The sequence below is a fragment of the Eumetopias jubatus genome, unplaced genomic scaffold (genome assembly GCF_037043125.1).
Source record: "Eumetopias jubatus isolate StellerSeaLion01/CBP00866 unplaced genomic scaffold, mEumJub1_p1.0 scaffold_5, whole genome shotgun sequence".
Lineage (NCBI taxonomy): Eukaryota > Metazoa > Chordata > Mammalia > Carnivora > Otariidae > Eumetopias > Eumetopias jubatus.
Window position 1 is genome coordinate 79,374,271 of NW_028274811.1, and position 13,792 is coordinate 79,388,062.

The 13,792-nt window shown below is 38.5% G+C and overlaps 1 protein-coding gene across 1 annotated transcript in view; it reads right to left on the reverse strand.

The window, feature by feature from the left end:
* SLCO6A1 (solute carrier organic anion transporter family member 6A1) overlaps positions 1-4,868 on the reverse strand; it is a 110,097-nt gene extending 105,229 nt beyond the window's left edge. The window contains exon 1 of the mRNA XM_088023659.1: positions 4,553-4,868. Within this exon, the coding sequence (XP_087879785.1) occupies positions 4,553-4,868 (316 nt within the window). The remainder of the gene's footprint in view (positions 1-4,552) is intronic.
* Positions 4,869-13,792: the final 8,924 nt, after the last annotated feature.

Below are 13,792 nucleotides of genomic sequence, written 5' to 3' on the forward strand. Positions count from 1 at the left end.
AACATCCAGTATACTATTTTCCACAGGCACAAATATTGTTGTTTTCATTGCTTTCAAGCCCAATCAGGTCAGATAACCAACTTCAGATTCCATCTTTGATGCTTTCTTTTTTTCCTGGTTCAGTGCCTGGTAATGGAGTAGTATGTAAAAAAAATCCTAAGATTTTTGTCATTTATAGACAAGTTTTACTACACTGGTGAAGCTAAAAGCTTATTCAAAAACTTTTCAAACACCTTTATATTATATATCATAACTTTGAAAAAATAAAAGATTACGATTCTTGATATGCACTCACATACTTTAATTTCTTAGCCATACTTACTTCTAATAAAATGTTATTCATATTTTTTCTGAAGAATAGATTTTTAGTATGATCTTTTTTCCTAATTGTTCCCATGAAATTAGCTGCAATTGATCCATGTTGCTTTGTATAGTTTTGCAGTGAAGTGTTAACTCAGCAGGCCTTGGTTGCTTAAAAAATGCCTATCTTCAAGACTAGCTTTTGGTTGGCTCCTGGAAGATGACTCTGAGCCCTTGGAATATTCTGCCTGAGGCCATGGACCACACAGAACCAGTCTGATCTAACAGTTTATATTAAACAAGTTTAAGGTGAACATCTGTTATATGCCTAAGGCCTTGGGCCATGTATCAGTTTGATCAGATAATTTATGCTAACAACATCATTTCTGCTAAACGTGTATTTTGTTGTGCATGTAGGAGTGGGGTAATGGAGTCTGAGTAGCTAAGGTCAGTCACAGAGATGCTGCGTGCTTACATGACTGATCACCCCAAAAAAACCCAGACACCAAGGCTCACATAAGCTTGTCTGGCAACTGTTTACATGTGTTATCACCCATTGTTGGGGGGAAAATTAAGCATGTCCATGCAATTCCACTGGGAAAGGATACATGGAAGCTTGGACCTGGTTTCTTCTGGATTTTGTCCCATGTGCCTTTTCTCTTTACTTATTTTAATCTGTATCCTTTTATTATAATGATTCATAACCATGAATATAACATCTTTCTCTGAGTCCCACATCCTCCTAGTGAATCATACAGCCTGAATGAGGTCTTAGGGACCTCCAACGTAATAGTTAATAAATGTGAAGCCTCCAAATGAGTCTCCACTGTAGGTCACATTTTAATTGAGAAAACACTCTCTACAGGTGCATAAATATCTAGTAAGCTCAAGGAAAATACTACTAAATAATGTATGAAGTTCTTTTTTTTCTATTGAAATATTTCAGCCAAAATACTCCATTCAGATAATTTTTGACAAATACCTTATAAGACAAAACTCTTCAAATAAGTTGTTTCTGTTTATGATTATTTTGAATGTTTCACCAAATTCAAATGTGCAAAGCCATGGGACTTCTTAATTTCATACCAAAATATGAAAGTGAATCAATGTAGTTCATTATATTAATATAATAATGGGCAAAAACCACACAAACACACACAAAAAAATCAGAAAAAGCATATTTTTAATTTTTTAAAAGATTTTATTTATTTATTTGATAGAGAGTGAGAGAGCACAAGCAGGGGGAGCAGCAGACAGAGGGAGAGGGAGAAGCAGACTTCCCGCTGAGCAGGGAGCCCAATGCGGGGCTCCATCCCAGGACCCTGGGATCAGACCCTGAGCTGAAGGCAGACGCTTAACCCACTGAGCCATCCAGGCACCCCCAGAAAAAGCATTTAACAAAACCCAACACACTTAGTAAAAATACTCAGTGAACTAGGAATAGAAGGCAACTTCCTCAAACTGATAAAACATGTATGAAAAACCTACAGCAATACTTAAAAAGTGAATCATAAAGCTACTATAGGACCCAGCAATTCCACTTCTGGGTATAAAACCAGAGAAATGAAAGTATGTGTCCATACAAAAACTTATATACCATTCCAGTTCTACATGTAAGGAGCTTGGAAGTCACCATTCTGTCCTAACAAGTAACAAACTTAACAGACTAAAAAATTAACAACTCTTTTTGGATACGTAACAGAAGAGAAGATGCAGGACAAACTTTATGAGACGGTGCATTCAACTGCCATTACAACTCATCAACCCATACACTTAAATTTTGTGTTTGATTTCCAAAAATATAAGATCTACAGTTAAAAGAAATGAGAATTTCTTTTAGGGCTGTGATGGGAGCTCCAGAATTTTCAGACAGGACTTGAGCTGAGAGTTAAGAGAACTGAATTTGTCATTTTCTTTTCCTAAGTGCTTAAGGGCACTCAAAAGATTCCATAATACTCTGAATCCAATCAGGCAGGCATGACCTGAGTCCGGTCATAAGGTCATACATCAAATCCCTCTTATAGTCATTATCACTACCATCAGGTAAAGTGTAGAGCCACTTGGGCTTTTAAGACTTGGTATTTCATCCTGATCAAACACAAGTGATAGCTTGATTCATTATGATGCCACTACATGCCAAAAACGATTGCCCATCTCCCACTAAAATCCCATCTTTATGGATATATCTTCTGGGACTATGCTTGAGACCAATTTCATAATACTCTGAATCCAATCAGGCAGGCATGACCTGAGTCTGGTCATAAGGACACATCAAATATACCCAGGTTGAAATTCAACATACAGAATGAAAGACCCATATGCCTAAAGACTTGCATGGACATAAGAAACAAGGAGAAAGTGGGGAAACGGCTGCGGATTAAAGAAGTCTAAAACATGACAACTAAATCCATTGTGTGTTCCTGGATAGAATTTGGGACCAGAAAGGAAAAGGAGACAATATTGAGGCAGTTGGCAATATCTGAGTGGGGCCACCAATTCCTAATTTGATGGTAGTGTTGCACCAATATTCCTGACTGAGAAGGGTGTATAATGGTTAGGTAGGAAAGTGTCCTCACTTTGGAAGAACGCACACTGGAGCCTTTAGCAGTAATGGGGCACCATGTCTGAAAATGTCTGCATGTATTAAGAAAAGGTGAAGGAACAAATGTGGTAAAATATAAACAACCGGAGAATGTGGGTGAGGGGATGCAGGAATTATTTGTATCAGCTTTGCACCCTTTCTGTATGTTTGAAATTATTTCAAAATTGTTTAAAATGTAACAACAAATAAATAGATCAGCTGATAAATACATGGATAAATCATTTTTATGAATGGAAGACCCAATGTTATACCCAAGATAAGCTAATGATCTATATGAAGTCAGTTAAAAAGTAGTGGAGCTGAAAACATAGACTGCGAATCACTCGTTTAAAAACTTTCAATGGCTCATTACCAACCTAGTAAGGAGATTAGATCAGTGAGACAATGCCTGTAAAGGACCTTACTCATCACCCAGTACATTAGTAGGAAGTGAACAACTTTTAGTATCCTCTCAAAATTTTCAGTCTGGCACTTAAAGACCTTCATAAAATTGTCTTTTCCTTCTTTTCCTATTCATTTATGCATCCAATACATGCTTAATGAGTGTCTTTTCTATCTTAGTCACTATAATTAATGAATAAAACAAATATAATTACTCCTCTTGGTGCTTAGGTGAAACCATCATCCAAGCCAAACTCATCACTCACCATTCTGGAACAAGGCTTTCCTGTTTCTGAGTGTTTATTTATCCAAACATTCATTCATTCATTCATTCATTCATTCATTCATTTCCTTATACAATAAATACTCCTTAGCTACATTCCAGCTATCACAACTGTACCCTATTTATCAGGGCATAATTCAAATGCCTCTTCCCCAAGAAACTTCTTTGATAAAATCAAGATAAAATGATCATTATTTATGTGTTCCTCTCATGTGATTCTTATCACATACAGCCTTTTTATTGTACTTATTTAGAAATAACATTTTAGAGCAAAAAGAGAGATCATGTCTGACAAACTTCAATGCCATCAGTATAAACAGGATAGTAAAGAATCTGAAGCATAAGGGGAGTAGTGAGTGCCAATCCAAGTAAAGAATGCATACCCGCTCTAAAGGCATTCAAATTCACATTCTTTGTTTAACTGTGTGGGCAAAGATAAACACTTGCCAATTTGGGTTCTCTGATATAGGTTGTTTGAGGTCCCACTTCACCTCCTCAATTCACACATGAGGACACCAAATCCAGGCAGGGAGCAGCTTGGCCAGCCAGTCTCAAAATTGTGAGCAGAAGCAGATACAAACTGGTGATCACAGACATCGGATTCCATTTTATCTTAATCCCCCCAAATAATTCAACCCTGAACTTCCCAGGATTCATGACCAAACAACATTAAATGACTCTGCAGCACCTTCCTATCTGGAGGTCAGGCCCCTATCACCAACACTGTGTAAGGTGGACTGTGTCACTCACGGGCCTGCTGAGGTGAAGCAATGACAGGAGCACACACCCAAGGTAACGGCCCGTTTAACCTGTTTTGATTCCAGACAGACCTTGAGAACGTGAGAGACAACAGCTGCTTCAAGCTGGGTCACCCCAGGGAGTCCCCCACTCACGCCTGTCCCTTTCCCGCCTCTGCCACGTCAGCAACGCCACCGTGCCCCAGGGCTGCACTCCCCAGAATGACCTCCACCCCCTCTCAGGCTCACCTTGAGAGGTGATCAGGAGGCAGTAGAAAACCAGGAAGCAATGGATGTTGTTGAGCCGCTGACACCCGGGAAAAACTATACGGCCCAAGCCCCAGGGCCCCTCCAAATTTTCTTTTGTCTTCTTCACGCCAGGGGGTGTGGCCCCAGCCTGACCTTTTTCTGTTTTTTGAAAAGTGTGGAACTTGATCAGGCTAAGGGGAACCGTCTTCATAAACCGGGGTTTTTTCTTGCCCTTCTCCGCCTCGGTAGTCAAAGTATTTTCAGCAACCTGGAGCTGGGCAGCCTTTGGCTCCACTTCCGCTAGGGCGTCTGGCATGGCCGGTTGATGGCCTGCGGAGGCTGGGGTCTCGGTTCACAGAGGGTGGGCGGCACTGAGCCAGAGGAGGCGTGCCCTGTTGTTTCCAGGGGCTTCCTCCTCTACCAGCTCTACTGAAAGGCCAGCCGGCCTGGACCAGAGGCGCCTCCAGCCCAAGCCTCCAGAGCGAACGTTTCTCCTTGAGCAGAAAGCAAACGTCCCTGAAAGGTTGACAGTTGCCCAGGGAGAACTTCCAAGGCTGTTTCCTTCTCTGCTTCCACGTGGGGAAGAGGGGTGGGGGGGTGGGGAGGGAAGGAAGCTAGTACTACTAGATTCTGACATTGCTAACACAAGCAGGGGGCACCAGAGTAACTCTAATGGAAGTCAAAAGATGCTAGATTTAATACTTTTTCTTAGAAAGCAAGGAAGAAATGTGCAGTGAGGCGATAGTGGAACTGTCCCCAGTTTCCCCAGACTTACCTTATTGTAATGTTTTTTGAACTGGATGATCTCACTATAAACAACCTGAAAATTGTTGAAGGACCAGGAGAAATCAGAGACATGAAAACGACACTTCTACCATATTTAGAGAAACCAGCAAAGATCACAAAACAATACCCCAATGAATGTTCTTAAGTGTTTTACACATAGAAATTATTGTCCTAGAAACTATCCTTAACCAAGAATAGAAAGGATTATTATTTTCCTCCCTAACAAGGGGGATGGGACCCAGGGTGTGTTTCACTTTCTCAGGTATAAAAAGTTTACTGAAAAGAAAGAATATAGGAGAACAGTAGTAGAATATGAAACTTGAATATTTTTATGGTAAAAATTCACCTTATTGGCTTTCCATATAAATAGGCTGGATGACTTTACAGGAGAAATGAAACTATCTTCCTTCCAATAGAAGGGAGGTATGTTACTAAAAACAACCCAGGTCTTTAACAAAATTTTGTGCAGCCAGCAAGTGCTACAGCTGGTAGACCAGAAGAAAAACCACTGAGAAGAGCTGTGAAGGAGGGTATCACATACCTCCAACCTGAACCCTCAGCTTGCCTTACTATATACAAATCAGTAGGTAGAAATGTTATTTTGCCTTTCTTAAGAGACCCAGTTTGTCAAATATATGCTCACTACATAAGAAGAAAAAATGCCCTAGTTTTTCCATATTCATCATACTCAACTAGGGTATCCCCTCACATTGCTTCATGACATTAATAAGCATAAAGGAAACAGGATGCATAGGACAGAGGAAAGTGGGGGGACTCATTCTTGTGCTTTGGTACCCAACTGGGCAGTGCATGAGAGCAGGGGGAAAAAGATGGTTCTGTTCAAGAGAAATTATTCTAAGATTTTTGCTTCTACTCAGAATATAGAGAGCCAAACAGAATGTTACCTGACTCTAACAACAATAACCAAAAGAAAAAAAAAAAACCTGGATATCTTAAAAAATTATCACTTTTTAAGCCCATTGGAGAGCTACATTTGCAAAGCAACCAGGGGAATTGCTTCCAGAGGAAAGCAAACCCCTAGGAAGAAGGATGAGACAACACAAACTCTTTCACTTTTCTCAGAAGGAGGAGATAGCAACCATAAAAGAAAATAAAAAGAAAACATTTGAAATCTTAATTCTTAAAGGACAAGTGAGGGGTAGCATAATAGTTTAGAAACCCTGGGAACCTCAGAAACAAAGGGGAATCCACACCCACATATCAGATCTCTGCCATTTGACAGAGCAAGAGAGCCCTCCTTAATGAGGAATGCATTTGGTGGCAGTGGGCTGATACTGAGGGAGAAGCAGGGACTCTTGCTTAACTTCCTACTCTAAAGTGTTATGTTCCCAAGCCTTTTAACAAGCAAAGCCAAAGCAGTTCTGCCTCTGAGATTGAGGCAGGAAACTCTCCTGCCCCCTAACCACTTGCAAAGCAAGAGGAACAGAGCAAAAGCCATTTGTCATTGAAAGAGAGTCAGGAAAACATCCTGTTCTGTGGTTCCCCCAAAGTTTGGCTACCACCAGAGGGAAGGGTAGAAATACAAATCATCTGACAAAGAGGGAAGAACATTGTTCCTTCCCAAGACCTGCCACCAAAACAAGCAAAGTCCAACCCTTGAGGCTTAGACACTCAGGGCCCAAGATTGGGGCTGGTCCAGGGGAACCTATGCCCTGTGTCCTGTGTCCACTGTGAGCTTTGCACTGTACCAATACAGGTGGGTCAAGAGAGCAGAGGGAGAACCCTGAGGGAGAACCCCTCTGTGGTGCAGGCATACTAGCCCTACTGAAGGCTGAGAGTAGAGTAGTAACACTGACAAAAGACTCTCAAGCACCCCAGGTTTCAGACCAAGCATAAGGAAGTTTCAATCCCCATTAGAAGAATTTTAAGCCTGTGGTGCACTAAAGATAAATAGAGCAAAAACAAAACCCAAATCCATCTCTACCCCTGTCAACATTGACAAAACTACAATAACAGTCAGACAGAAGAATCATCACTTCCAGGTGTAAATACACTGGTCTGCAATACACATTCATATACAATGTCTGAAAATTAGTAGTTAGCGGTCTAACACATGTATAATTGAGGTACAAGAGAGAGATAATGAGGTAGAAGAAATATTTGAAGATTCAATTGTCACAAATTTTACAACACTAATGAAAGATGTAGAACCACATAATCAATAATCTCAGAAAATCCCAAGCAAGATAAATACAAAGGAAAACATATCACATTAAACATATCATAGTCAAGTTGCTAAAAATCAAGCCTAATGAGAGAAGTTTGAAGGAAGTCAGAGAAAAGAGAAATATAATTTTTGATAAACAAATTTTAAAAGTAAATTATGTAAAAATAAATAAATAAAAACTTTAAAAATTAAATAAGTAATAGTGAATTATACTATCAGAAACTATGCAGTCCAGGATATAATAAAACTCTATCTTTAAAATATAAAAGAGAAGTCACCAACCAAAAATTCTTTATCCATCAAAATATCTTTCAAAAAGATGTCAGGAACTGTAAAAAAAATAAAAAAAACCCACAAAATATTAGCAAGTCAAACCCAACAACATATGAAAAAGAACTATATTCCATGATCAAGTGGAATTTATTCCAGGAATACAAAGTTGGTTTAACATTTGAAGATCATTTAATGTAATACATGAGATTAACAAAAGGCAAAATTTACCTGATCATTTTAATAGATGCAGAAAAAGCATTTGAAAATATTCATCACCTTTTCATGGTAAAAACACACAAGCAATTAAGAATACAAGGGAACTACCACAAACTGATAAATAGTATCATACCTATTGACCTCTGACTTGCTTCCAGGGTTATTTGAGTAATCCTTTATATAAGAAACAACTGTATGAAAGTATAGTCATATTTTCAGTAGCCAGTAGCCAATGTTTAAAATACCCATGGAGAGGGGCGCCTGGGTGGCTCACTCGGGTAAGCGACTGCCTTCAGCTCAGGTCATGATCCTGGAGTCCCGGCATCGAGTCCCGCATCGGGCTCCCTGCTCAGCGGGGAGTCTGCTTCTCCCTCTGACCTTCTTCCCTCTCATGCTCTCTCTCTACCATTCTCACTCTCAATAAATAAATAAATAAATAATCTTAAAAAAAAAATACCCATGGAGAAAAAAGATGATTTAGTCCTTTAAGAAAGTAAGTCTGGAAATCACCACTGGAAGCAGCAAGTGACAGTCATGAAAAGATATGTCCTTTTCACTGTAACAAAGAGTATGAGCTAAAAGATCAGGGCAACCACACCTGTGGTGTTGTTTACTAATATAATTCCCTGCTGATAAAAAGATGAGGTCCTAAAGGAAGTTCTGCCCATGTAAAAATTTGGCTCTTTTTTTTTTATGGTTGTTGTTTTGATCACAAAAATAATTTTTAAAGCCCAAAGGAGAGTGAAAATGAAATAATAAGTGGTGCCTCACTAATTTCTTTTCAGTTTTAGCCAGAAATTAGACCTTTGAAGTTTTAGGGTCTGTAAGAAACCAAAGTTATAGAGGAGTACTGTACAATAGAAATAAAATGTCAGCACATACATAATTTAAAATTTTCTAGTCCCCACCACAAAAAAAATTAAAAACAGGCAAAATTAATTTGAGTAGTATATTTTATTTAACCTAATATATCCTAAATATTAGCATTTCAACATATAATTATTATGTTTGAAATCATTAATTACTAATGGACTATTTTATATTCTTTTATTTCCAGTAAGTCTTTAGTATTAGTTTGTATTTTATACTTACAGGACATCTCAGTTCAGACTGGCCACATTTCAAATGCTTGATTGCCATATGGGGCCAGTGGCTACCATAATGAAGAGTGTGATTATAGAGGCTCCTTTTCAGTTTGAAAAAGTTTATAAGTTATTTGGGGGCTAAAATGTGTTTAAATCACAGAATTAATAGCAATTCTTTTACTCTATTTTATAATAAAATCATGTTTTCCCATTTTTATAATAATTTTTTAAAGCTAGCTAAATGGTTTCATTGTGTCTTTTTTTTTTAATAATAGCATTTATTTGAGTGGAGAAATGTCTAACTACAAGGTTTTTATGATATAATAGAGGGTATTGCCATCCCACCACAAGGATTGTAGACTAAGTATTTAAGAAGAAATAACAGACCTTTGTTTGCCTTGCACGTTTAACCTTAGTAAACATCACACTGAACAATCCATGTAGGCTATCTTTATTTGATGGTACAAGGTTTGCATAAAATCCCACTGTATGGATTTGCTATAATTTAGCCACTCCCCTATTGATGGTATGGCTTGTTTCCAGTTTTGACTTTGACAATACAGAAATGGACATCTTCATAGGTAGAGTATTTTTCTGAAAGATGGGTCACTGATTTAAAAGAACTTTTCATAGAAGGGCGCCTGGGTGGCTCAGTCGTTAAGCGTCTGCCTTCGGCTCAGGTCATGATCCCAGGGTCCTGGGATCGAGCCCCGCATCGGGCTCCCTGCTCAGCAGGCAGCCTGCTTCTCCCTCTCCCACTCCCCCCTGCTTGTGTTCCCTCTATCACCCTCTCTCTCTGTCAAATAAATAAATAAAATCTTAAAAAAAAAAACTTAAAACTTTTCATAGAAAATGTAAACAAAGTTATAAAACACATCCCAATTTTGGAAATACTAAATGTAGAAAAAAACTGTCTTTGAATCTGTAAGCATGGATATTAAAATAATTTTGCATGTTTTCCGGAAGTTAACAAGTGACTATCACATAAAATTTCAATGTGGGCAGTGAATATAGCTATCAACTAAAGCAGTCCCTAAGAAATTAGGCAATTCAAGAGCTTAAGGCATTTCAAGAGACGAGCTTGAATTAAACAATTAAGGTTTTTGAGGTGCTGTTAAATATCCTCCATATGATATCCATTTCAGCTAAAACCTCTAAACATGTATGTAGGAAGAAAAATTCACTAAAGTTAACCTATTGAGTGTATTTCATATAACTCTTTTTGGCAAATGCATCAATAAAGCAGAAAAACAACATGATAGTACAAATCACTGTAATGTAGTTTAACACGTGGATGACTTCAACCTAGACTTTGGATCTAGATCCTAGACTTTGGATCCAGCTCTTCTGCTTAGTTATTATGTGATTTTGGAGAATTCTTTTAAACATTCTCACCCTTGGTTCTTCATTTGTAAAATGAAAATAATGGTAACTCATTTGAAAGATTATTGTGAGGGTTAGAAGTAATATGCTAAGAGTGTCTAGCACAGTTCCTGGTATATAGTAGATACTTAAACAAAGATAATTATTTATCAAATTATTACAATCATAAACCTATATATGAAAAAATACCTACTATGCATAGCCCTCTATATGTTAGACCCTCCATTGGGGTACCTGGGTGGCTCAGGAGTTGGGCGTCTGCCTTCAGCTCAGGTCATGATCCCAGGGTCCTGGGATCGAGTCCCGCACTGGGCTCCCTGCTCAGCAGGGAGCCTGCTTCTTCCTCTCCTTATGCTCCTTCTTGTGCGTTCTCTTTCTCCCTCTCTCTGACAAATAAATAAATAAAATATTTTAAAAAGAAGAGGAAGAAAACAATAAGAATAGACCCTAACCCCACTAACTTAAAATAAAAAGAATGTATGATGTTGAAATAAACATAAAGTAATTTTTACTCATTAGCTAGTGAAGCCTAGGAATTCAGTGTGCAAAATGGTTGAGTGTATTGGAGTTGGAGACAGTAGATTATTTAGGTCAATCAATGAAGTAATAAGCAGCTGAATAAGAAGATGGATGGTGAAGAAGACCTTTAGCAATGAATTCCTGTTAGAGATAATGCATTTTAATAAATAACTCCAAATTTAAAGCCATTCAGAATGATTGCTGGATTACATGTTAATGTTTTAAAAACAAGTAAAACATTAAAAAGATAAACAGAAATTATTAAAATGAAAAGGAGGACTTTATTCAAGACTTTCTGGGATGCCTGGATGGCACAGTTGGTTGGGCAACTAACTCTTGGTTTTGGCTCAGGTTATGATAATGACTCCTGCAATGGGCTCCATGCTTGGCACAGAATCTGCTTGGGATTCTCTCTCCCTCTCCTTCTGCCCCTCCCACTCCTGCTCTCTGTATCTCTCAAATAAGTAAGTAAATCTTTAAAATTAAAAAAAAAAAAAGAATGCAATAAGGGTGAGAAATTGTGCTCAACTCCAAATACAGCAAAGCAAGTGGGGATTTATAGCTAAAGAGCAGACTGAGGGGGTCAGCAGATAGAAAAGTACTAAGAGGAGACATCAAGCATGAGGGGATTCTTGCTAACAGGACTCTTGCTAAAATCAAACCAAGGACTTAGAGATCGAAGGTGGGGACGAGGAACTTGATCAGATACTAAAGGTGACCCAGTATCAAGGGTAGGGGGATGATGCCTTAGCTGGATTCTTTGCTAAGACTGGTTTAGACCAGCTGAAAAGAGGGCTCGAGGGGGGTCTGTCTAAAGTTTGATCAAGAAGAAAGTCTTTGTCAGGATATTTGATGCTTTGCTTCTGTACTGTTGATAACACTTGACTTACACTACCTAAAATAAATCTATTGTATTTTATTTTTTTTTAAGTAGGATCCATGCCAGGTGTGGGCCCAGCATAGGGCTTGAACTCACAATCCTGAGATCAAGACCTGAGCTGAGATCAAGAGTTGGACACTTAACTGACAGAGCCACCCAGGTTCCCCTAAAATAAATCTATTTTAATATTGTAGGGAAATTTGAAGATAATCCCTTAATGAGTTTGAAAACAGAATGTTTCATTGGTGTATTGAAGCTCACAATCAACACAACTAGGAACACCTCTACAAGTCCAATACTTTTATGAGTCTAACACCTCCAGCAAGACAGATGAATACCATAGGAAGAAGTCAGGGAAGGAAGGGTACTGAAAGGGTTCGGTGCTAGACTTAGTCACAGGGTGGTCTTGGCAAAGACTGGTCAGAATTTGTAAATTAGGCCAGTCTCTGTCACAGTCAACGATGGTATTTTCAGAACTCATCAGACTGTGAGGAGTTAATGTTGAATCAGTTTATCTGTGGTGTGATCTTAGAACATACGAGTCCAAAGGAATTGGTGTTGAAAGAGTTTGACATTAGGAAGCCAATGTAGATAGTCTGTACTCACAATTTGGTTGATAGTTTTTATGATTTGCCAGTGTATTTTGCAAATCATGGTTTTTGTCTAAATTCCTAGTTCCCGTCTTCCAACTTAATGACCAGGCCCTGCTTCATCAGAGGTAGTTTTATAAGATTTAATTTGCCGCCATCTAGTGGGCATATACTTTCATTTTTATATTAAATCTAAAAGAAATATATTTAGACATTTTAAAAATAGAGTTCATACGCTGTTACATTTGTTACATTTTCTTTCAGGAAAATATTTTCAGTTATTATCAAATACAGAATTATTTAGGCTTCCACTACTCTGTGAGAGTTGGAGTCACTGACTATATTCGGTGCGCAATAGTGTATAATTTTTTATGATGTGCTAACTTTTAAAACAGCGCACAATATATTTATAAAACAAGTTTCAACACAGAAGTTTTAAAATTTTAAACTTTTAATCAGATTTTAAAATTTTCTTTTTTTTTAAAGATTTTACCTATTTATTTGAGAAAGAGAGAATGAGAGACAGAGAGTACGAGAAGGAAGAGGGTCAGAGGGAGAAGCCGACTCCCCACTGAGCAGGGAGTCCGATGCCAGACTCGATCCCCGGACTCCAGGATCATGACCTGAGCCGAAGGCAGTCGCTTAACCAACTGAGCCACCCAGGCGCCCAGATTTTAAAATTTTCTTAATTAGGAATCAGGAATGCCTGATTCGCGAATTTTTGAGGGCAGGATTGATTACACACAAATTGGTAACCAAAGGGGTTAAACTGGCCCATAGGTTTTAGCAAATTGATTGACATTTTACATATGTAGTAGTTTGCTTGAGGGAGACATCTACTTCTCTCATTTCTGCAAGGAAAAAGGCCTTCTCCTATATTACCCAGAAAGGAACAATGGGGATGATTTCTGATGGTCCCGCCCTCTACCTCATTATTTGAACAGACCCCAGGAAGAAGGACTGATTTATCAAATTGGCGAAAGTGGGTCAGGATTGAGCATGCAGGACCCGGACCTGCAAGTTATCAGTTCTCTTTCCCTCTGACAAAGTGGTAAATTTGATTCAGTGGGAGGAAATGTGTATTTCACCTTCAAGTGCCAGCTAAGCTCTTTGATCTAGCTTTTCCAGCAGTAGGCTGATGTTTTACTCCTTACCTCCCTTCTGTGGCTACTTTGTAAATGTTTTCAGAACGCAAAGCAAAAAAAGAGGTATAATTAGGACCACCACGAACTCCGGTATTTTGTATATGTATGTGTGAAGCAGGACAGCAATTGAATTAGAAGTAAAATAAACAGTGAAAGATCTGGGGGGTTTTTTGTG